At 47.0% G+C, this 24,025-nt stretch overlaps 3 protein-coding genes and 1 long non-coding RNA gene across 8 annotated transcripts in view; 2 read left to right on the top strand and 2 right to left on the bottom strand.

Annotated features, from left to right (window-relative positions):
* LRSAM1 (leucine rich repeat and sterile alpha motif containing 1) overlaps positions 1–10,871 on the bottom strand; it is a 34,907-nt gene extending 24,036 nt beyond the window's left edge. For 2 of the 5 annotated variants that reach the window (XM_079112906.1, XM_079112910.1), the window contains exons 1-10: positions 10,751–10,871; positions 10,228–10,370; positions 9,791–9,946; positions 8,539–8,642; positions 8,181–8,237; positions 7,477–7,521; positions 6,407–6,484; positions 4,273–4,341; positions 2,307–2,391; positions 1,285–1,406 (exon numbers count right to left, since the gene is read on the bottom strand). In XM_079112906.1, coding sequence (XP_078969032.1) covers positions 1,285–1,406; positions 2,307–2,391; positions 4,273–4,341; positions 6,407–6,484; positions 7,477–7,521; positions 8,181–8,237; positions 8,539–8,610 — 528 coding nt within the window. In that variant the 5' untranslated portion in view covers positions 8,611–8,642; positions 9,791–9,946; positions 10,228–10,370; positions 10,751–10,871. Of the gene's footprint in view, positions 1–1,284; positions 1,407–2,306; positions 2,392–4,272; positions 4,342–6,406; positions 6,485–7,476; positions 7,522–8,180; positions 8,238–8,538; positions 8,643–9,790; positions 9,947–10,227; positions 10,727–10,750 lie in introns of those variants that run through there. The other 3 variants (XM_079112908.1, XM_079112909.1, XM_079112907.1) reach the window with 3 other exon arrangements.
* Position 10,872: 1 nt separating this feature from the next.
* Positions 10,873–14,778, top strand: RPL12 (ribosomal protein L12). The gene is made up of 7 exons (XM_079112968.1): positions 10,873–11,021; positions 11,431–11,504; positions 12,561–12,659; positions 13,033–13,114; positions 13,646–13,732; positions 14,461–14,573; positions 14,721–14,778. The coding sequence occupies exons 1-7, from the start codon at positions 10,985–10,987 to the stop codon at positions 14,724–14,726; spliced, it is 498 nt and encodes a 165-aa protein (XP_078969094.1). The 5' UTR covers positions 10,873–10,984; the 3' UTR covers positions 14,727–14,778.
* Positions 14,779–15,043: 265 nt separating this feature from the next.
* ZNF79 (zinc finger protein 79) lies at positions 15,044–23,538 on the bottom strand (the record flags this gene model as incomplete). Its single annotated transcript, XM_079112167.1, has 4 exons — positions 15,044–16,308; positions 19,977–20,065; positions 23,148–23,344; positions 23,434–23,538. The coding sequence occupies 4 exons, from the start codon at positions 23,536–23,538 to the stop codon at positions 15,182–15,184; spliced, it is 1,518 nt and encodes a 505-aa protein (XP_078968293.1). The 3' UTR covers positions 15,044–15,181.
* Positions 16,315–19,891, top strand: LOC306645320. The gene is made up of 2 exons (XR_013759600.1): positions 16,315–17,303; positions 17,368–19,891. It is a non-coding gene; the product is annotated as an uncharacterized lncRNA (long non-coding RNA).
* Positions 23,539–24,025: the final 487 nt, after the last annotated feature.

Below are 24,025 nucleotides of genomic sequence, written 5' to 3'. Positions count from 1 at the left end.
GGGGCCGCCTCCTTTTGCCCCCTCTGAGCGTACCTGCCACTGCAACAGCAGTCAGGCTTGAGGGAGGTGATATACTGAGAGAATCAGGGGACTACGGGATGCTCAGCCTGACTGTCCTCATTGCGAGTGGATAAGTCACCCTGGACATGGAGTTGCAGAAGGTGGGGAACGGAGGCATCGGAAACCAGCAGGCTGAATTACGCTTCACCTTGTTATGGCGAGTCATGTAGTCTGGGGTGAGCTCTGGAAACCCCACATGCCTCAGTTTCTTTATCTTCAAAGTGCCACAACAGTATTTGCTTCAAAAGATTTCTGGAAGGATTCAGAGCTAACACAAGTCAAGTGCCTAGCTCTAGAAAGCTTCAGATAAGTGGGAGCCATCTTGTCACAATCATGAGAGCCCACCTTCTGAGGGGGCTCCTTGTGTTGGTGTCTGTTGTGGGCTGAACTATGTCCCCCCTAATTTACATGTATGTTGAGGTCCTTCCCCTGTGACTCAGAATGTGACTTTGGAGAAAGGCTGGGTGGACTCTAATCCAATACGACTGTAGGAAATTTGGATGCCAACATGCACAGAAGGAAGATGATGTGAAGTCAAGGGAAGGAGAGGCCTCGGAACAAGACAAGGAGAGAAGCCTGAGGAGGAGCCAACCCTGTCAACACTGATCTTGGACTTCCAGCCTCCAGATCATGAGAACACAAATTTCTCTGCATGAGCTCCCAGTCCATGGTTCTTTGTTATGCCAGCCTGATCTGACTCACAAGGGTTCCTCCAGGGAGATTTGGTTTCTGCACAGTCATGCTTAGTCCAGACCCCAACCCACCCCTGCAGCCCCTGCCCTCCCTCCCAGTTCCCTGGGCTGATGACCTGGGCCCCAGGCCCAGCAACTTCCAGTCACTTCACCCCTCCCTACCACATCCTGTGCTTCCCACCTCCTGCCTCTCCTGTGTTGCCCGCTCTACCAGAAGCTCCTGTTGTCCATGTCTACATCTCAAAATCTCATTCCTCTCCAAGGTCTGGCTCGAATACCATGGATTTCCTACAGCGTAGCCCCTCCAGATTCAGCATTCCCTCTTCTTTACTCTAGACTGTTTTCCTGCCTCCGTGATGGCAGCAAAAGTCATATTGTTACAAATGCCCACATATCACTGTCACTGTGAGCTTCTAAGGACCATGCCTTGGGGTGTCTGGGACCAGGCACACTGTGAACAGAGCAGGCCCTTGGGAATGGGGGAATGGGGTACACCAGAGGGGGCCCCAAGTGAGAATGGCTCCCCACTTACTTCCAGGGTTCGGACATGCGCCAGCATCTGTGGCAATCTCTGAATCTCGTTTTCACTGATGTCGAGAGTACGCAGGCTTCGAAGCTCCCCCACGGTGTCTGGCAGCTCTTTTAGCTTGTTGTCTAGAGAGACACCAGTGGCAGAGCTCAGCACCCCAGAGTCCTGCCTGACACCCACAATTCTCAGTGGAGCAGGGGACAGAGAGGTTCTGCCACCACTCACTACTGAGTGAGTTTGGACAAATGACACCTCCCTGGGTCTCAGTTTCCTCATCTGTGAGGCAGGGAGGAGGACACTATCTGGCCTCACAGGAGCACAGAGGAATTCAGCGAAACAATGACTGTGAGGTCCCGGGTCCAGCTCCTGTCAGTGGTTAGTGATCAACAGCTGGGGTGCCACTATCTCCGTCACTGTCACATGCCGCCATTAGATGAGCTGAGGCTTCCGTGCAGGGTACTGCCGGACGGCAGGTGGAAGTGGAGGTGCTGGGGCGGGGCTGGGGCTCTGGAGCCAGGGACGCTGGGTCAGAATCTTGTCTCACCACCACTTCACTGGGTGCTCTGTCGCCCTCTGAGCCGTGCTTTCCTCATCTGTAGCCTGGGGACAACTCTGCTGCCCTCTGCCTCCTCAGGGATTGTCAGGAGACTGGCCACTTGCTGACCGTGTAGGCAATGTTCACTGGGTGTGACATGCCACTCAGAACCTGCCATGGCTCCTCCCTGGCCCTTGGCCAGGCAGTCCACTCTTTGCCCACCACTCCTCATGATAATACGAAGGACCAAGCCTCAGCATAGCTGTCACTGCCCTCTGTCCTCCTCCTCACAGGCCTGCCTCTGAGGAGTCACAGGAGCCCTCAAGACACCTTCTCTCTGGTTACCATGGAGACGCACAGACCTAGCAGGAGGTCAGTTCAGTTTAGAGTGTCATGTTCAATGGCTCCAGGCAGAGCCCTCTGTGGATCCCAATTGGGCTGGCCCAGAGCTGACCTACGGTCACATGGACAAGCCTTCCTGGCCCCCTACCTTTCACATTGAGGGTCTGGAGCTGGATCAGGTTCCCAATGGAGCGTGGGAGATATGTCAGTTGATTCCTTTCCACATTCAATACCTAAGAAAGAGAAAGAAGTGACACGAGAAGGCACACACAGCAGTGACTACCTCTGTACCCCTCACCTCTGCTTCAGGTCGGGTATCCTCCAAGCACTGCACACACCTGCCCTGAGCTGCTCCTGTCAGCCAGTGAGGCAGATGTGGATTGTTGTGATCCCAATAGAGAGAGAAAACACTCAAGCTCAGAGGAGTGTCATGTGTCCAAGAGAGCAAGGCCAAGACCAAAATGTGTTCTGGCTGAGGCTCCATCATTTATGTTAGCCAAAATGTGCAAGCAGGGAGGAGGAAGGGCCAACAGAGTTGGGCGCTGGGCGAGGCAGCACAGTGTTGAGGAAAGGGAACTGAGCCACAGACAGCGATGTGATCGGCTGAGGTCTCAAGGCCAGAGCTGGTGGTGCTGGGATTGGAGCTGGGCTTAGTGGGTTCCTGAGGCCTTGCTCCCTCCAGGATGCTGTGAGGCAAGGTCAGGGAGGCCAACAGGATGCCACACTATGAAGTCATTAAAAATTAGTGCAATGGAAAGCTAAGCCACCATTTCAAAGAATGGGGCAGATAAATATTTGATGAGCCAAAAGAGGTCTGCATTTTATAGACAGGTACCCAAAAGTTACAAGAAGGGGAATGCATCAATTCTACAAAAATATACATATTAAAAAGGTCCCGCAGGGCACGGTGGCACAGGCCTATAATCCCAGCAACTCAGGAGGCTGAGGCAGGAGGATTTCAGGTTCCAGACTGGCTTGGCAACTGAGCAAGACCATGCTCAAGGTGAAAAATAAAAAAGGCTGAGGATATAGCTCAGTGGTAGAGCAGCCCAGGGTTCAACCTCCAATCCAAAAAAAAAAGCAAGGTTCCTCAAGATCCTCTGACAAGTACACATTGTGGGTCAAAGTGGGAACCATCACTGCTGCTCTGCCACAGGTTCTCTATAGTCACGGTCATCTCTCTGGACCTGTTTTGTCTTCTATAAAATGCCATAACATCACCCACATGGTGGGGTGGTTCATTGAAACTGTTCCTTAGTGTTTTCCATGTGCCAGAGAGTGAGCTAGGCAAAGGGGCAGCCCTCAGAGAAATCATTCCACAGGTGAGGCAGTGAGTACCTAATTAATGATTATAGATTGCAATTATAGAGTGCTCTCAGGGAAACAAGCACGGTGGGAACAGAGAGGACTAAGGGGATCTGCTTGAGGAGGTTGTGGAGGATTCACAGAGATGTTTAAGCTAATAGGGGAAGGACAGCCCCACAAACAGCTGCAGAAAGGATCACTTCAATAAAAGGGGAGGCTCTGCTGGGTGGGGACAGAGGATAGAGGGTATTAGGAGGTGATCACAGCAAGCAAAGGGGAGAGAGAAGGAGAGGAGGCTGGAAGGACAGCTGGGTCCTCTTCTTTTTGCAGTGCTGGAGATGGAACCCAGGGCCTGGTGCCTGCTAAGCAAGAACTCTTCCACTGAGCTATGCTCCCAGCCTATATGGGATCGTCTGGTCCTGGTGAAGAGAGCAGATTTTCAGCCTCAGCGCAATGGAAGCCACGTTCTCCTCTGTAGAGCAGGGGCAACGCTAACACTGGTAGGTAATGCCAGGGGCAGGCTTATCTCAGGACTCGTACAGAGTGAGTGCTCAGTGCAGAGCTGCTTCGGCAAGACAGCAGTGAGACGTGAGTTAGAGTGCACAGCCATCATCCTTAGGATGAAGACTGCTTTTTTCTGAAAAGCTATGGAAGCTTATGATGAAGTCCCAAAAAGCAGGGCCCAAAAATACCCATGCCCAGACTGCAATTGCAAGATGGCACCAGGACCGGTGCAGCCTGCTTCTACTGGCAAGAGCACACCCAGCACGTCCCACCGTGGAGGTGGGTTTCTGCCTCCACAGCCTTACCTGCAGGGCTGCCAGCTGCCCTATGTCCTCAGGAAGGGTTGTCAGCTGATTGTTGTGGAGATCCAGAACCTGAAGAGGGAAGAGAGCTATCAGACATCACTGAGGAAGCCCCTGGGATTCCAGGCTCAGAGCAGCTAGATGACAGGGGCCGCTCAAGCTGCTGTGTTGAAACCACCGAACCCACACTCTCTCTCCCACTAAATCCAGCATTCCCATCTCATTTCCTTTTTCAAATGGTTATGCCATTTCCTTCTTTTATTTATCAAGATTTTATTTTTACTGATAAGCCAAAGAAATATAATATAAAACATATGTGTATCCTATCCATAGGCTAAAAAGTAAAAACATCCCGTAGCATCGAATATATCACCACAGAAAAAAAACCCTATCAAATATGCAATAAAATAGTGATAGTGGTCCTCCAGAGTGCAAAACTGAATGGTTTCTCCCCTTCTTTATTTTTGTGGCGCTGGGGATTGAATCCTGGGCCTTGCGTAGGTTAGGCAAGCTCTCTACCACTGAATGACATCCCTAGCCCCAACTTTTCTTTGCTTAATTGCTATTTTTTTTTTTTTTTTTAAGTACTAGAGATTGAACTCAGGAGTGCTCTACCTTGGAGCAATATCCCCATCCCTTTTTATCTTATTTTTAAGAGATGGTCTCACTAAATGGTCTATGTTGGTCTTAAATTTGTGATCCTTCTGCCTGAGTCTCTCAAGTTGCTAGGATTATAGGCAAGTGCCACTGCCTGGCCTACTAATTTTTTTTAACAATTAAAATGAGCAAAAAAGACAAAGAAGAAATATATACATGCACACATACGTATACATAAAATACATTATATATATATAAAAACTACGAATAGGAATATTAAATATATTTTAAATGTCTCTCTCTCTCTCTCTTTTTTTCTGTACTAGGGATTGAACTCAGGGGCACTACCACTGTGCTATATCCCAAACCCTTTTTATTTTTTATTTTGAGACAGGGGCTTGCTAATTTGCCCAGGCTGGTCTTGAACTTGTGATCTTCCTGCCCCGGCCTCCTGAGTTGCTGGGATTATAGATGTATGTCACCACACCAGGCTTAAATGTTCTTTTTTTTCCTGAATAAAAAAATCATTCCTCAGCTGGGGGAGGAGCTGAACAGTAGAGCACAGGCTTAGCTTGTGCAAGGCCTTAGGTTTAATCCCCAGGTTTAACCACAAAAGGAAAAACAACACAAAACAACAATAGGCCTGGGATTGTGACTCAGTGATAGAGCGCTTGCCTGGCATGTGTGAGGCACTGGGTTCGATTCTGAGCATCACATATAAACAAATGAATAAAATAAAGGTCTATCAACAACTAAAAAAATTTAAAAACCAAACAAAACAACAATAACAACAAAAAGAAAAAAACAAAAACATGTTGGACCCAAACAAAAAAGAGTAAAAACTATCCCCCATCTACAACCCAGAGTTGACTGTGAAGAACACTGGATGTCTGTGCTGCCCCTCTTTTCTCTCAGCGTGCACACCAACTCTCACAAGGTCACATTCATGCAGAACAATCCTGGGTGACATCTTGCATATGTTGTGATTACGCCCCGGCCCCTGTCCAGGAGGGACCTGCAGTCAGGAGGGATTTTCACATGCTGATCACACAATGTCCTGGATGTCCCTCCATCTTAATTGGGACCATCTGTTTCCACACTGTCTGCTAATTTACTTGCAACCAATCTAGGATTTAGTTTTTCACTTAGCATGGGAACCACCTAGTTTGCTTATCTTTATCATTCCACCTCATGGACAGCACCCAGAAGTGCCCAGTAAAGCAGGCTGATCAAATACCAGATTGACCATTTATTATATTAGGACCATTTGGAGCCAGGGGTGGTGGTGCATGCCTGTAATCCCAGTGACTCAGGAGCCTCAGGTAGGAGGATTGCAAATTCAAAGCCAGCCTCAGCAACTTAGCAAGACTCTGTCTCAAAATAAAATAAAAAGGGCTGGGGATATAGCCCCTGGGTTCAACTACCAGTATGACCGAAACAATAATAGCAACAAAAACAAGTGGCATAACCTTTAACAGAAACCCAACTGCTACCTGCAACACCACACAGAGTCCCTGATGCCTGGACGGCGCCCCAGTACCTTGATGGTTGCAAGGCTTAGGAGGCTGCAGGATTTGGGAAGCAGGGAAGTGAGGTGGTTCGTGTGCACAATCAATACCTGGGAGGCAAAGAGTGGAGGAAGAGTCAGGTGGCAGAAGTGCAGCAAGGGAAGGTCAGAGGCAAGTGTCAGTGCAGCATAAGATGCACAGCAGCCCTGCTGTCCCCTGGGGTCTCCACTTTCCCAGACATGAAACAGGAATGCTCTTAGCATCACAGAACATCTGAATGTGGAATCAGATGACCTTAAGATCTGGAATTTAGAGGTCTAATTCTGCTTTCCATTCTGAGAAGGAATCACCTCTCCTGATCTTAACCTTTCCCAGCTTCAGCATCTTCATGGAAACAGAGAATAATAAAGTACCTGCCTCACAGGGCTGCTGTGACAACTAAACAAGGCCACAGACAAAAAGTCCTCAGCCCAGGATGGGCACCTGGGGAGTGTGCCACCTGTCACTCGTTGCCGTGTGTGTCAGGCAACAACTGCTGCTTTATTACTTCCGGGGACAAGGAGCTCATGATGCTCTTGGTACGGAACACTTCTTACCTGCTTCATTTACATACATCACTTAGAGCACAAGTGCCTTGCTGCACCCAAATTTGCTAAAGCTGCGCTGTGCTTCTGAAAAATCATTCACTCCCCTCCTAAGCTCCCTTGTGTGGCCAGGGTAAAATGGGTGTAGCTTCTGTTGTTATTATCACTGGGGTTAAGAAATGTTTACTACGTGACAGATATTATATCCTCTATCTACCATTCCTAAATTCTCAAAGTATCTATGGGAGAGTAGAACTATGAATACCTTCATAGATATTCATAGAGATGTAAGAGTTTCAGGAAGTTACACAAGTCACAGAGCTAGTCACAGAAGAGACCCAGGGCTGTCCAACCCCAGAGCCTGCTCTCTTAACTGTGAGCCCTGCTGCAGACCAACAGGGGAAGAGCCAAAGAGAAGGAGGTATCTGTGCCAGGAAGACAGCGCCTAAAATCCCACATGCTTTTTAGACAAGCAAACATGTAGTAAGCAATTCTCTGAAAATGAAGAATCAGCTCACCTTTTTCTGTAGAACTTTGCAGGTTGCAAAAGCCCCAAATGGGATCTAAGACAAGATAAAGAAGAGTAAGATCCTCCTCTCCTGCCAAGTTTTCATTTGTTCTCTGCCTGGCATTGACATGAGGAAGAGGCAGGCAGAAGGGAGCAGGAGCAAAATCTGCTGAGAAGAGCAGTCCATGGCAGGAGGGTGGTGGAAGGAGGATGCTGGGGATGAGATCAGCCCTGCCCCCCATCAGCCGGCAGGAGGGACCCTGCCCTATTTTGCCTACCAGGTTCCCACCAGGAACCCTGTCAGGGGCTGAAGAATCCTGACTTTTCAACATCTGAAGAATCTGTGAGTATGTTTTCTTTTCTTTTTTTTTTTTTTTTATTTATTTTTATTGTAAACAAATGGGATACATGTTGTTTCAGTTTGTACATAGAGTAACAGCATACCATTTGCATATTCATAATATTTACATAGTGTGGGTACATTTTCTAGCTAGAGTTCTTGACTCTTGGAGACTGTTGTGTCCAAAGGATCATCTCAATTATTTTGGACAAGAATGGAATCTAAGGAAACATCTCTGGACTACTGCTTCTGTTTTTTTGTTTGTTTTGTTTTTGTTTTAAAGCCCCATTCCACATCTGTCTTTTCTGGAGAACATGCCATCTAAGAACACAGGACAAATCAAATCCATAGCCCATACACTACCCTCAGTTTACCTCTGAGAGTTCACATTTAGAGATGTCAAGAATGTCATCTGCCCCAGCTTCTTTTGCCTAAGGTAAAAAAGAATTTTTTTAAAAGCATGCAAACAAAACACCCTTGTGGAGTGGACAAATCAGGCAAAGAAACATAGACTTGAGGAGCTGCAAGGGACACAGCACAGTGTGATTCCACCAGTCCATCCTGTGGGTGAGCCCTGCTTCCCCAGAGCCTGAGGTCCAGCAGGGACATCAACAAGGAATGAGGGTGCTCAGTCTAAGGGGAAGTGCATCTGTAGGGGTTGGGAGAGGAAGAAGGGAGGGAGCACAGCTTGGGGCAGGCAGAGAGGAGTGGAGGGAACCCATTTTCCCTCACCAGGCACATCTGGTACTCTAGGCGTTTCCGAGCTTCCTCGCTGGGTTTCCGCTTCCGGAAGAAGAGTGGCATCTTTTCTTCTTCCCGGAGCAATCTTCAGGACACTGGTCAGAGAAGACAAGTTAGGGCCTGGGGAATTCGTTATAGCCCCTGACTCTTGAAACAGGAGGTACAGTAGCACAGAGCATGCAGCTGGTCTATTAGACTTAAGCTCCAAGCAGGCAGGGCTGTGTCTCCTTTGTCCATCAGCACCCTGAGCCTACACAGTAGTGCTCAATGCTCTGGATGAAAAAATAAGTAGCAGATGGGGTGAAAAGAGCACAGAGGCAGGCCAGGTAACCTGGGCTCAGGCCTACATTTGTCACTGACCCACTGTGACCCACTGAGCCCCATCCTGGACCCCATCTCCCCTCTACCTTAGGGAAGTTTCCTCAGGTTCTTCTAGGCCTCAGAAACACCAAACTAGATTCAGTCATGACTTTGGGAGCTCATCTACATCATAACCAAAGAGATCTGAGTTAAGTAAAAGTTAAAAAGCAATCCTCAGAGCTGGGTACAGTGGCACACACCTGTATTCCCAACTACTCAGGAGGCTGAGGTAGGAGAATTGCAAGTTCAAGGACAGCCTGGGCAACTCAGTGAGACTCTGTCTCAAAATAAAAACTAAAAAGGGCTGGGAATGTGTCTCAATGGTAGAGCACCCCTGCGGTTCAATCCCCAGTACCATAAAAATACCACACACATACACACACACACACAAATCCAACAATCCTCAGGCACCTTACCACCTTCACAGTTTTGATAGTTATTCTATTTGATTCTCATCACAGCACTGTTTATAGTGTAGAAACCAAGTTCAGTGATCTGGCTACACAGCCTGATTGCAGCAAACCCACCCTGGAACCCTGCTCCTATCTGCAACTATCGATGATGGATAAGTGATAGCAAGGGCCAGGAAAACGATTGCCCATGGAAGTGTATGGTTCACAGCACAGCCTTTGAGATAAAATATTACTGGGTTTGAATCCAAGATCAAACCACCCATCAACTGTATCACTTTGGTTCACCTCTCAGAGCCTCAGTTTCCTCATCTGTAAAGTGTGAGTAATGATGTTATCAACAAAGGGGCGTGGTGGGGATCCAATGATTCAACGTATGTGATGCCCACAGCACAGTACCTAGCAGTGTAATTGCTCCATAAGTGGAAGTCACAAAGCACTGTACAAATGACACTGACTAAGGAACTACTTACTACAAGAGCTAGGAAGAAGGGGAACAGAGCAGCTGAAGACAACTGGTCCTCAGAGGGCGGGGTAGAGATCACGGGTATCCGCCCCTGGGCGGGGACGATCAGAAGAGGTTGCCAGGCCTGCAGAGCCAGCTCAGAGTCCTTTTGTCACCCACCTGCCTGTGGGAATGGGAAATGATCTAAAAACAGCCCTTCCCCAGTCCTTCTAAATGACCATCACTTTCTCTCTGGCTCCCTGATGACTAGCTACTCCTCACTCTCTTGAGGACGTCCAGCTCTCCCTACCTCCTCCCGAATGCCCGTGGCTCCCCTGTCCTCCCAGATCGTTGTCTTTCAGTCAGTCTGCTTCTCCATGTCCCTCATCCGTTTCCTCCCCGACGTCCAGTCCAGATGGGGAGAACCACACCCATCCTTCCCTGGCTAGGCTGGGAGTGGCTGACCTGGCTTTGTGGATGGAGGAATCCCCGACGTTCCGACCCTCTGGAGGACCTGAAGGCAGGCGGATCACTCGAAGGACCAGGTCATGGACGCGGGGTCGCAGACCACCCAGCACGGAGCCGATGGTCTTCTAAAAACGCAGGAACTGGGGACCGAAACTCAGAACCTCAGAAAGTCATGCAGACTAGGATGACGAAGTCTGAGACTGGGAACCGCGGAGTCTCAGAAACAGAATCAGACTGCATTTAGATTCGAATAGACTGGATAACTAAAATGCGCACACCACGAAGGGGCTAGAAAAGGGTCCGGGGTCGCCGAGGCACTGGTGTCCGGGAATCGGGGTGAGGAACCCCCCACGGGAGAGGCGGGGTCCTGGGATTGGGTGACAAGGACCCCGGAGTGACCCTCATCACAGGGAAACATGGGGAGCGGCAGGGTCCAGGATCTCAGGAACACCCTCCTTTCTCTGACAGACCCTGGGCTATGTGCCCCGAACCCCCTTTCCGAATCCCTAGCCCAGCTCACCGCGGGTACCCGGCTTTCCAGCCGTCAGCCTCAGGCACTTGCCCATAAGAAACAAGGCTGCAAGGGCGTCACTCAGAGACTAGGCGGAGCCGTAAGTTCTCGCGAGAGCCGGGTTTTCCTGCGTATATCTAGCGTGGCAGGAGGGCTTCCGGTCTTTTGGCTCGGAGGAGGTCAAGGTGCAACTCTCTTCGGTCGTCCCGAATCCGGGTTCATCCGACACCAGCCGCCTCCGCCATGCCGCCCAAGTTCGACCCCAATGAGATCAAAGTTGGTGCGTGCCCTAGCCGCGGCCTGGGGTGCGATGGAGCCTCTCTCCTCCCCTGGCCCTGGCCCTGCGCGCCGCGTGCCTTTCCCGCGCCGGGCTCTGGGCCCTTACGGCGCCGTGAGGCCCTGACGTGTGTCTCGTCCTTTCTGGGCCTCAGCTTCCCCTCTTGTAGATGGGGAGGGAGGATCGGACGACCTTTGGCGGCCTTGCAGCCCGCGTGCCTTAGGGTAAGGCCGGCCCCTGGGCGGTCGTCTCCCCGAGATAGCGATAGGGCTGGGCGCTGTCCACGCCCGAGGGAGGAGTGGGTGCTTTCCTTAATGGCGCCCAGACTCGTGGTTCTGCCAGCCAGCAAAGACGCGGTGAGGGTTGCGCCCCGGGCTCCCTCCGCAGAAGCGCTAATTCTTCTCTCTCCCAGTGTACCTGAGGTGCACCGGCGGCGAGGTGGGCGCCACGTCTGCCCTGGCCCCCAAGATCGGCCCCCTGGGTCTGGTAAGTCATCCCCGCCGAGGGCTTTTCTTACGTGAGGGCAAAGCAACCCCGGGTTCGTGCAAACACGACTGGCCTGAGCCTTTGAACTGGAACGACCTACCATAGAAAGGTCATGCGTGAAAAATGGGACCCATACCTTGAACTTGTAACGTCCACATGTCTCAGCTGCTGCCTTTTGTGTTTGTGAGGGTGGGTGCTAGGAGTCTGAATGTGAGGGCTCTGGAGTCAGGTGGGGCTTAGTGACACTAGGCAGTGGTTAGCCTGTTTCTTGAACGGGGAAGTAGGTTTTGTGTGGTGGTCTTGGGTAGAATATTAATTCAGCCTTGTTACCATGATTTACAGTACTTAACCTGTTGATTACTAACCTTGTCTGTTTCCCCATTTTATACTAATGGAATTGACCCTTCTTAGTTTTATTAGGTCTGTGTTTGTTGGACAGTGATCCCTTGCACCACTTTTCCCCTTGGTCTTAACTGGTGTTTCACTAAACTTCTTGACTTTCTGGTCAGCTGACACAGTACAACTATCCTATTTAGGTCAACTAGGGAATTTTACTTTTTAGTTTTGTTGATGGACCTTTATTTTATTAATTTACATGTGGTGCTGAGAATCGAACTCAGTGCCTCACATATGCTAGGCAAGTGCTCTACCACTGGGCCCCAACTAGGGAATTTTAAAGTAGCAGATTCAGTGATCCTCACCCCATGGGTGGACTTGGATGACCTGGCATAGGAACTCAGCATTCATTAAAGCTTTCTAGGTAGCCAGGCATGGTGGTGGCACAGCTGTGCCTGTGGTTCCAGGCAACTCTGGAGGCTGAGGCAGGAGAATCTCAAGTTTGAGACCAGCCTCAGCAATTTAGTGAGGCCAAACTCAAAAAGGACTGGGGGGTGTGATTCACTGGTAAAGCACCCTAGGGTTAACAAGTACCAAAAGGAAAAAGGGTCCCTAGATAAGGAAATGTTGGGGTCTTGGCAGGTGAGCAGTACTTGGAAGGTTTTAGGGCTGTGGTACAGCTTTGGATCACAGTTTGATTATATACCTTTATTTCTACAGTCTCCAAAAAAGGTTGGTGATGACATTGCCAAAGCAACTGGAGATTGGAAGGGTCTGAGGATTACAGTGAAACTGACCATTCAGAACAGACAAGCCCAGGTATTTACTTCATGTGTGTGTGTTTGAGAGGGGGGGTAGAGATAGCAATCCTCTGGAATCTCCCTGGATTAGGAGGGTTTCACCATTGGTGGTGAACTGAACAATTTGGCCCTTGTGGGAAGACTTTGTCAAGAGCATGGACAAGGCAAAGACTTGGGCCTAGATTTAACTCACATGACATTGGGTAAATCACATAATATTTCCTGTGTAGGAATGGGTTTTAATACTTAAAGAAACTTAAATATGTATGGTAATCTAAGGTCTGGCCCATGGTCTCTAAGGACTGACATCCATGGCAGTGTTGGTTGTTATGCAGTGGTAGTACTGTTGGAGGTGGGGTAGGCTTTACTCACATCAAGAATCTCTTCTGCAGATTGAGGTGGTACCTTCTGCCTCTGCCCTGATCATAAAAGCCCTCAAGGAGCCACCAAGAGACAGAAAGAAACAGAAAAACAGTAAGTTGGCTTTTCTCTAGATTTGCTTATAGTTTTTTATGTTGTTACATAACTCAATGTTTGATACATAGCTGCATGTTTTCCCTTTAATAAAATGCATTGGTGTGGGAATTGATTTGGGCAAGGTTGTTAGAGCCAGGCACTACCAAAAAAATACTATGTGGCTTTCCCTAGTTGGGCAGGTCCCTTGGTTGTCATCCGGGGAAAGCAACTAAGAACGTGTGACTGGACACTTAAAAACAATAATTTTAGCATGTTGTCTCTAATCCCTGTAACATGAAGTCTGTCCATGGCAGATTGGTGAAGACTTGATTTCGTCCTTAGCCACCCGCCACTGCACCTGACCAGTTTGTGGGCTGGTGCAGTCCAGTGGTGAGCTGATAGTAAACCCCAGCCAAGGAAACAGGGTTATTCTTCACGTGGATGACTCTGTGCCGAAAGCATGGGAACAGCCTGCAAGTAGTGGAGGACATGCAGTCCCCCTTTGGCCTTGAATTGTGACAAAGCTTTTACTGTGTTTTTCTTTTGCAGTTAAACACAGTGGAAACATCACTTTTGATGAAATTGTCAACATTGCCCGACAGATGCGTCATAGATCCTTAGCTAGAGAACTTTCTGGTAAGAGCAAGACAACATGTAGCCATCATAACTTAGGGTGTCTTCAGTGAATGGTTAGTATCTTGCCACATGGAGGGCATTTAACTTATCATGTTCTGCCATCCTGCAGATAGGATACTTATAAAAACTTCGATTGACCAACAAATATATTACTTAATGACAACTTTGCTCAATTTAAGATTTTGTGTTAAAGGAAGCCCTCTTGAGCACCAGGTGAACACTGCATTAATTTCCCTTAAAAGTGGAATGTTTCACAAATCTCCATGTCATCTTTTGTGTTTGTGTGTATGGTGCTGGGGACTGAACACGCAGGGCCTTGGGTATGGGAGGCAAGCACTCTACCAACAGCTATGTCCCCAGCCCTGCATGTCACCTTTGTGCAGGGGCCATGCTAATCTCCGTATGTTTTAAGTTTTAGTGTATGTGCAGACCACTTGTTAAGGTTTTGTAGGTGTTGTACATAAAGGCTACTGAGGATGAATTCCCAGGTTGGGGCATAGTGTTTTCTGGGGGTTGGAAAAACTGCTTGGGTCCTGAGCTGGGTATCCAGAGACCCAATGGAGACACTGTATTCAAGGTCTATGGAGCTCCAAGTCTTATGCTGTAGAAACAAGGGATTTTTTTTTTTTTTCCCTGTAGTGGGGATTAAACACAGGGCCTCATACATGCTAGGAAAGAGCTCTACCACTGAGCTATACACATAGCCAAACACCTTTCCTTAACTGTAGGAACCATTAAGGAGATTCTGGGGACTGCCCAGTCTGTGGGCTGTAACGTTGATGGCCGCCACCCTCATGACATCATAGACGATATCAACAGTGGTGCAGTGGAGTGCCCAGCGGTAAGTGATTTGTGTCCATTTCACTTGGTTATAATAAAGGGATGAGTGGGGGCAGCTAATGTGTTCATGGAGATGACAGTGGTAGGGTTAGGAGAGGATCTTTTAACTTGCCTTTTACTGATAGAGCCACTCTTTTCTTTCCCACAGAGTTAAGAAATACATGAGAAAATATTTTAATATTTAATAAAGGATCATCTGATGACCAGTGGGCTTCATCCTTGAATGAGCTGGCTCCTTGTTTCTTGGGTGATCAGTGTGGGCCACAGTGGCAGAACCTGTGAAGTACTCTGGTAATGCATTCTGCCATGTATAGCATGAGCTCAGAAGACAAGTGGAAAGCTGGTTTTTATGTATGCTTGAACATTCTTAGCCAAAAAATAATAATAATAATAATAATATTAGTTGCAAATGGACATGCCTGGAAAGTAGTTCTTAATCTATCAGAGGACCTGGGGTGTGGCCCATAAAACATGTAAAAGCTATGAGTCAGATGTCTCCACAAGGCTTTCATAGCACCTGCATTTATCCAAGCTGCTCACCCATCCACCTGATGTGGATGTCAGTTAAGTTGGAGCATCTGGGGGGCCCCCCTTGACCACTGTTCCCAGTTACTCTGTAGCATGGAGTCTCTGGTGTCTAATGAAAGCTGAGCTACACCTGAAGGCCTTCCCACACAGACTGCATTCATAGGGCTTCATACCGCTGTGGATTCTCTGATGTTGGCTGAGGGATGAACTCTGGTTAAATGCTTTTCCACACTCATTACATTCGTAGGGTTTTTCTCCAGTGTGAATTATGTGATGTCGAATAAGGGCTGAGCTCTCACTGAAGAATTTCCCACACTGGTTGCACTTATATGGTTTCTCTCCAGTGTGGGTCTTTTGGTGGATTATAAGATTTGTACTTTGGCTAAAGGCCTTTCCACAATCACTACACTTGTAGGGTTTCTCTCCAGTGTGAGTCCTCTGGTGGTTGGTGAGGTTTGCACTCTGGCTGAAGGCCTTGCCACACATGGCACACTTGTAGGGCTTCTCTCCTGTGTGAATCCTCTGGTGCTGAATGAAGGCTGCACAGTAGCTGAAGGCCTTTCCACACTCGCTGCACTCGTAGGGCTTCTCACCAGTGTGAGTCCTCTGGTGGTTGGTGAGGTTTGCACTGTGGCGGAAGGCCTTCCCACAGTCATGACACTCGTAGGGTTTCTCTCCAGTGTGGATCCGCTGATGCTGAACAAGGGCTGAACAGTCGCTGAAGGCTTTCTCACACTCCCTACACTTGTAGGGCTTCTCTCCCGTGTGAGTGCGCTGGTGTTTGGTGAGGTTCGCGTTCTGGCTGAAGGCTCTCCCACACTCTGCGCACTTGTATGGTCTCTCCCCAGTGTGGATCCTCTGGTGCTGAATAAGTGAGGAGCTCTGGCTGAAGGCCTTCCCACACTCGCTGCACTCATAGGGCTTTTCTCCAGTGTGGCTCTTCTGATGCTGAGAAAGGGAAGAACAGTAGCTGAAGGCTTTGCCGCACTCATGACATACAAATGGCTTTACTTTGTGAGGCTGAATTTTTTCTAAATTCTGGAAGCTCTTGGGAAGGGTTTCAGGTTTGCAAGGCCTCACTCCTGCAGGAACTCTGTGTTGTGCAGAAAGGACTGGTCTTAGACTGAAGCTCTTCCCCTGCTCACATGTGCTTTGGTGTGACTCTTCATAAAGGGCTTGCCCTGGTAGTTCAGGTACTGCTTTCCAGTCTGAAATTAGAAAAGCAGGTGTCCTGTATTTTCAAAGTGGAAAAAATTCAAAGGCTGAAGGAGTCTGGCCATGCTTTCCCATAAACAGTTTTGGAGACTCACCTCCTTTTGCCCGTGTTTGTTCTAACTTGTTGAGATAATGACTAAGATAACTTCTCAGTTACAGGCTTAGCTGCTGCAGTTAAACTGCCAGGGCGTGGAAGTGGACTCTCACTCCTGCCCCATGTGTGTCTCCCTCCTATTTCTGAGGCTCCTCTGGCCAACCAATGGGTTGCCTCATGCTGTCTGCTGGTCCTCTAAGTTTTGGGTGTGCTTTTGGGCAGTCTGCTAGGTTTAATTTATTTAAAAAGCTGCTGACCAGTGCTGAGTACGATGAATTTTTTTTCACCTACCAAGTCTGCTGGATTTCAAAAGGTGATTAATGCTAGAGGGTTGGTAAAGGTGCTGCACAGTGGGCTGGCTCACACACCACAGTGGCTGTGTAAATAAATGGGTAAAGGTGGCACCTGGGATCTTGAGCAAGGTGCACTCCAAGCAGGCAACATGCCAGGCCAGCAAAGATGACTCCTGTTCCCCACCAATGAGGGAGGGGTACTCTTATAGTGGTAGGTACTGGTGCACATGCCCCCAAACTCTCAGCCCTGGGAGACTGAGGGGAGGCAGTAAGGAATAAATAGTCAAGTGACTTGGAGTCAGGCTCAGGTCTTGCTTTCAAATCCCAGCTCTGTGCTACTTGCCAGCTGGGGTGCTTTGAAGTAGTGAGTTAACATGTCTTATTCTTTTTTAAAAAAAAAAAAAAAATTTTTTTTAAGTTATCAATGTATCTTTTTTATTTTTTATATGTGGTACTGAGTATCAAACCCAGGGCCTCACACACATGCCAGGCACTCTACCACTGGGCAGCTCCAACTTGTTTTCTTCATGCTCATCTGTGGAATGGGTATAATACCTTGGAGGGTTGACAATAATCAGACGCACTAATGTGTGTTTTTGAGGTCCTCTGGCTCCAAGACTCAACTGGTTGGTGTTCGCTGCTTACCTGGACAGGTGCTTTTTGAGTCGTCTCCCTTCAGCACCCCCATGGGCCTTCCCTTTGTTCCAACTGGGAGTTCATGCCAAGCTGGAAAACTGGAAGTGCTGTTAGGGGGGAAAAAAACCAAGATTTTGAGATTGTACCAAGTATAATCACCCAGAATTCCAGGGGAGAGGACACAGGCCAGTTAGGTGGTTGGTTTTATCACTCCCAATATATTTGTTGAGCACCTTCATGGTATAGGCACTAGGGAGACAGCAGTAAGACACTGTGCCAAGGTCTTGGTGTTAAGCATTTCCAGCAAGAACTAAAACAGCTTGAAGGTGACATGGAGCCAGGGAGCTAAACCCATCAAATACCTTATCTGGAAGATGAAACAGACTGAACACTGACCAGCTGGGCCTACCGGCCTCTCTATACCTGAGATGAAAAGTGCCACAGCTTTTTAGAATTGTGCTGATTGGGGCATGCCTATAATCCCAGCAGCTCAGGAGGCTTGAGGCAGGAGGATCAATGGGTTGGAGGATCCCAAGTTCAAAACAAAAACCCCACACAAATTTATCATCCTGATAAGATTGTTTTCCATATGAAAAGTTAGAAAGTGTGTATGAGAAGTAATTGCATGAAAAAACAGATGCCTGGAAGTTAAAAAAAAATACAGAAAAAATGAAAGCAAAGTGTGCATTCATAACAGTGAATAATCGGGTGTAAATTACAAGGAAATGTGAGAGCTGAATTCTCACTTTGAACAAATACTCTTGTGAACTAAGATATCACCCAGCACAGTAGGAGAGCCAGGCTCTCAAATGTAAAGATATGTCAAAGAGATGGAGTGACTAGGGCTGGGGATGTAGCTTAGTGGTAGTAAGCTTACCGAGCACACCCAAGTTCAATTCACAGCACTGCAGGGGGGGGGGGGGGGACTGGTTGCAGGAAAAGGAGAGGAAAGGCAATCAGGGAGATCATAGAAGACCACATCAAGCTGGCTTTGAAGAAGTTTCCTTAGACTAAGAAGGTTAGCCAGGGAAGGGGAGGCACCACGTGCAAAGGCCCTGGGGTGAGAAGGTCCTTGTGTGTTCAGAAGTGGCAGGTAGTGGTGATAGGGCTTAATTAAAATGAAAAGAATTTGAAATGACCTGATAGACATGGCAGTTTTATCTTTTAGTCAACAGGGAGCCAGTAGAAGTCATATGCACCTTAAGATGTAAATGAGAAGAGGTTAGGAACTATAGGTGTCAATGTCAAGTTGAGAGAGAGGGCTCTGCTCTCAAATAGAGGCACTAAGTGCATGACTGACCATGTATGGGAGAAGATTAGGAGGAGTCAAAGATATTGGTAAACTAGAAAGAGAATAAACATCGGTAGGAGGAGCTTTTGAGCAAACTAACCCACAGGGCCCTAACGATGGCTGCAGGATATCTAGGTGCAGATGTTTTGTCCCACGGGAAAACCGGCAGCAACTATCCTGGTCAGGTCACACACAAACCTCACACAAGATGCAGTAGGAAACCCCACCTTTAAACCTACTTCCTTGTCTGAGGGATGAGACCTTAATTCATTGGCTTGTCATGCCAGAAACCTGGGCATCCTTCCTACTCCCTGTCACTGCCTTCTAAGCCAGCATCATTTTCCAGATCATCACTAGTCACCCAACCTCTAATTTTACCTGCCTTTCCAGTCCATCCTACACAGAAATGGCATTAAATGGAATGTGGAGAGTCACAAAACAAAACACAACTACAAAATATTTAAAATATTAGGGTCGCTTTAATCAAGAAAGTAAAATCTATTATATAAATGCCATGAGCCACATATATACAAGAAGAAAAATTACAGGATGTACAAGAAGAAATCTAAAATATAATAGCTTTAAGATATTAAAATGTTTCAGTTAATCCAAAGTGAATGTACAAAATTATAGCTGAGCAAGTTAATAAAGCTGAGTAGACAACTGCCTCATCCCTACCCTGCAATCAGATCATAGTGGCATTTTGTGTTGATAAGAGTCATGGGATCTGTCATCATAAAGTATTAACTAATAGTTTGAAATCCACAGTTCAAAACTTTATTTTTTATTTTCTGGTTCTGGGAAGTGAATCCTGCAGTGCTCTACCACTGAGCTACGTCATCAGCTCTTTTGTATTATTTTGAGATGATTTTGTTACATTGCCTTGACCTTTCAATCTTCCTGCCTCAGCCTCCTGACCTGAGTCAGCTGTGATTACAGATATTCACCACTATGCCCAATTCACAGCTCGAAACTTTCAATGTAAATGATGAAGGAAGAAAGTGGAGTAAGGTTTCAACTCAAGAAGTTAAGGTGAATTTTAATCTGAAGAAAGCAAAAGAAAGTAATACACATATATGTATATATATATTAAACCAGGGGTTGAACTCACCCACTTTGGTAAAATATAGAAAAGGAAGAATATGACCACAAATCAAGTTGTTACTGCTGTCTCTGTGTGCAGCAAGGATAATTTTTAGTTTTTTTGTTTTCTGTATTTTCCAAATTTTCTTCAATGAATTACTTTTGTAATCAGAGGATGGGGGGGGGGGGACTCCACAAAAAACCTAAGCCAACTTTACCATTAATGTTAGGGTAAAAGAGGCTGCCTCTCAATTCCTAACTTACCTTGGGCCCAGCAGTGAGGAGACCCATAGCCATTCTTTTCTCTCCTGCTCTTTCCTATGGGGGAAGTGCAACATCTAGAGAAGGTGGTGCTGGAGGAAGAGAAAATCACGGAGACAACGTTTGCATCTTACGGAGTCACTAATTCTTATTATGAAGAGGGCCAGGGTACCTGAGATAAATCTGCAGATCTGCAGTGGGATATGAATTTTCCTATTCCCACCTACCTCAGACTCCCATCAATTTCATCAGATGTGGGGAAGTATTAGTGTAAAAGACTTAATTATCCAAGACTGACCACTCAGCAACAGAGTACAAATCACATAACTTCTCTTAAGTCTCATTTTTCTCACCTGTAAATTGGAGATGATAATCTTACAAGGTTTCTGTGAGGATTAAAGATATACAGGTAAAGCAGCTGGCATGATGCCTACCAGGTAAGTATGCAGTTTATAAATATTACCTATTAATGCTCTGGAGAACGTTGCTCTGCAAATTTTAATGCATTTGCTTAAAAGAAGAGCTAATGACTAACGGGGTCTGTTCCTGGAACACAAGGTTGATTCAACATACAAAAATTAACCTACACGCCATATAGATAGAGCAAAGAAAAAACCCAACATGGATCATCTCACTGAACACAGAAAAAGCTACTTAAAAATATTCAATAGTAGAGCTGGGGATGTCGATCAGTAATAGTGTGCTTGACTAGTATGCACAAACCCCTGAGTTTCAAAATCAGTATCATCACCACCCTTTCGTGGTTAAAAAAAAAAAAAAAAGTGGAAATAGGACTTCCTCAATTTGATGATGAAGTGTACCATTAACCTCGTTTAATGAAAGAGGGGGCGCTTTTCCCTTAAGATCAAGAATAAAACAAAATGTCTGCTCTCACCTTTCTATTCAGTGGAGGTTCTAGCCAAGGCACTTAAGTAAAAGAAAGTTGTCAGAATTGGAAGGAAGAAGTAAAAATCTACTTAGAGATGACATGATTTTGTATACAGAAAATCTTTTAATAAATGAGTAATTAGAGCTATTAAGTGAGATTGCAGGATACATGATGAACACACAAAAATCAATTATATTTCTATAAACCAGCAATGGAACCAAAAACAATTCCATTTATAATTTATCAAAAAGAAAAAAGTATCTAGGAATGAATTAAATGAAGCATAAGATCTATGCACTGAAAAGTATAAAGCATGTTGAAATTATGGAAGACCTAAATAAATTGAAAAAAAAAAAATCCCATATTTATATATTGGAAAATAGTATTGTTGAGATGGCAATAATCCCCAAATTATCTACAGAGTCAGTGCCATTACTATCAAAATTCAGCTGGCACTTTTAATCTTGGGATGGGGATGGAGAGAATAAAATTGGGAGATTCATACTTCACAACATCAAAATTTGTTACCAAAACTGTGTAGTGGTGTAAGGAATGATATTCAGATCATTGGAAAGTCCAGAAATAAATTCATATAGGCAACTAATTTTTGATGAGGATACCAAGAAATTAAATGGGGAAAGAACAGTCATTAAAAAAATGATTACTGGGCATGGTGACACACACCTGTAATCCCAGCTACTGAGGAGGCCGAGGCTGGAGGATGCAAAAGAATGAAGTTGGAGCCTTACCTCACATCACACAAAGATTAACTCAAAATATATCAAAGAACCAAGAAGCTAAAACTCCTAGAAGAAAATGAGAATAAATCTTCGTGACCTCAGAAAAGGCAATGATTTCTAAGATATGGCATCAAAAGCATAAGAAACAACAGCAAAATGAGAAACGGAGCTTCAAAGAACACCATCAAGAAAATGAACCTGAACCCTCATACACTGCTGGTAAGACTATAAAATGGTGCAGTCTCTAAAAACAGTCCAGTAGTTCCTCAAAAAATTAAAAGTTATGTGATACAATAATTCCACTCCTAGGTACATGCCAAGGGAAATAACACCTCCACAAAAAAACCTGTGCATGTATATCCACTGCTGAATTATTCATTACAACCCCCGCGTTATGTATTCACTGAATGAATAACAAAACATGACATACTGATACAGTGGAATACTGTTCATTCATAAAGAGTAATGAAGTACTGATTCATGGCATAACGTGAATGAAATATGCTAAGCAATAGAGGCCAGACACAAAAGGTCACAAATTGTATAAGTTAATTTATATGAAGTGGCCTGGGCAAATCCATATAGACAGAAAAACAGAAGTTGCCAGGGACTTAAGGGGAATGGGGAGCAACTGCTAATGGATGTGGGGTTTCTTTTCCAGGTGATGGAAATGTTCTGGAATTAGTTATGCTGCACTGCTTTGTGAAAATACTAAGATTCACTGAGCTATATACTTTGAAAGGGTGAAATGAATATTGTGGTATGTAACATCTGAATAAAAGGAGGAAAAAGGTCTGGACAGTGGTCTTCGTGTATACCCTCCATTAACTAACCCTACTGTACCTTATTTTCTGTAGTATGAGGAGGATGATAAACATCCAATTTGTTTTCCCAGATCTCTGGGGAAGACAACACAAAATACTGGATGTGAAACTGCACTCAATTCTTCAAGTACAGGGACACCCTGATCTAGACGGCGACACGGGCCTTGTTGGTTAACACTTCATACACGCTGGTTCTGAACTGTGTTCGAGGTGCTTTCAAAAATACTTGGTGATTACAATTCTAAGAGGTAAACAAAACAGTTAATAGTATTTTGTCTTTTTCTTCCACGGAGAAATACAAGTTGAGACCTTGCCAGTATTCCACAGCTTTAACAAGAATCTGGCCCCCCTGACTGCAGATGTCCCTGTCCTCCACCACTTCACACTACCAACTGGGCTGAACCTGCCCTCAAACTCTCCTCAAAAAGGAGAGAAGGGCTAGGAGTCCCTGGGTACGTCCCACTTTCCTTCCCAGGAACCCACTTTTCCCTACTCTGTAATGCCTTTGCTCTATCAGGCATAGGGGTAATAGGGAGACACTCGGAGATCATCCAGGACAGTGGTCCTCAAACTTATTTGACCCCAGAATTCTCGACTTAAAAAAGGACAGTCTCCAACCATTAGTGGAAAAGACAACCAGAGCTCTGGTCCGGGCCACAGCAGCATTAGTGGGCAAAACAAGAGGCTGGATCTGCAAATCGTTCCCTCCACCACTCCTCACCTCCTTCCTCCGGCATGTGGGTCCCACCTCGCGCCACAGCTTCCCAGCAGTTTCCTGGGCGTCAGCGTCTCTGCACCGCAGCCGGAGCCCGGACTGAAGGGCTGCTCTGACAGCTCCCCGGCTGGACTCTTCTTCCTCAACCTCTCCCTCGGGGCCGCTCTGAGCCTGCGGTGCGGGGCCCAGGAGCCTCCTTGTCTCTAGACTCGGCCACCCCTCGGCTAGGCCTCAAGCAGAACCGGGTGAAAAAGCTGCTGCCGGCTCTGAGAAAACGACAAGGGCCAGCAACCGAAGGCCCGTGCGAGCTCAGGAACCGTGGACAACGGCCCTGCACAGGCCGGGGCCCAGCTCCCGCGCCAAGGCGACGCGGCTGACCGGCAACACTTCCGGTCATGCGCATATGCACCCCCGCCGCCGGACTCCATTTCCCAGAAGTCTTCGCCAGGCGCTATTCCTTGCCAAAGCCTTCCTCTCTCCAGCCGCCAAGCTGGTGACCCGCACAGCCTCCTACACGTACTTCCCGGTCTTCCGCCTGTTCTTGCTCCCAGAATCTATCATCCGGAATATTTTCGTGTTGCGCCTCCTCCAGGTGCACCGGCATCAGATTTCCTCCCAAGACCGTTGGGAATTTGTCAAGCAATTTTTCTGAGGACCAACTCCGTCCTAGAGGGGAACTCTGGAACAGGAAGCGGATTGGCCGCCAAGGATTCTGGGATCGGCGGTTGTAGCGCAGGCCCAGACGCAGACGCGCACGGCGCTGGGCATAGCTTCCGCGTTGGTGGTTGAGCGTACTGAGGACTCGGGTGGCCGGGCACCTGTCCTTCAGTGTCGGTCGGCTCAGGGACCATCTCCAACCCTCTTCGTGGCCGTCTTAAGCCGTA

The sequence above is a fragment of the Sciurus vulgaris genome, assembly GCF_902686455.1.
Source record: "Sciurus vulgaris genome assembly, chromosome: 15".
NCBI classification, from domain to species: domain Eukaryota; kingdom Metazoa; phylum Chordata; class Mammalia; order Rodentia; family Sciuridae; genus Sciurus; species Sciurus vulgaris.
The sequence above is the reverse complement of the archived record's forward strand: the minus strand, read 5'-3'. Positions and strand labels throughout refer to the sequence as shown.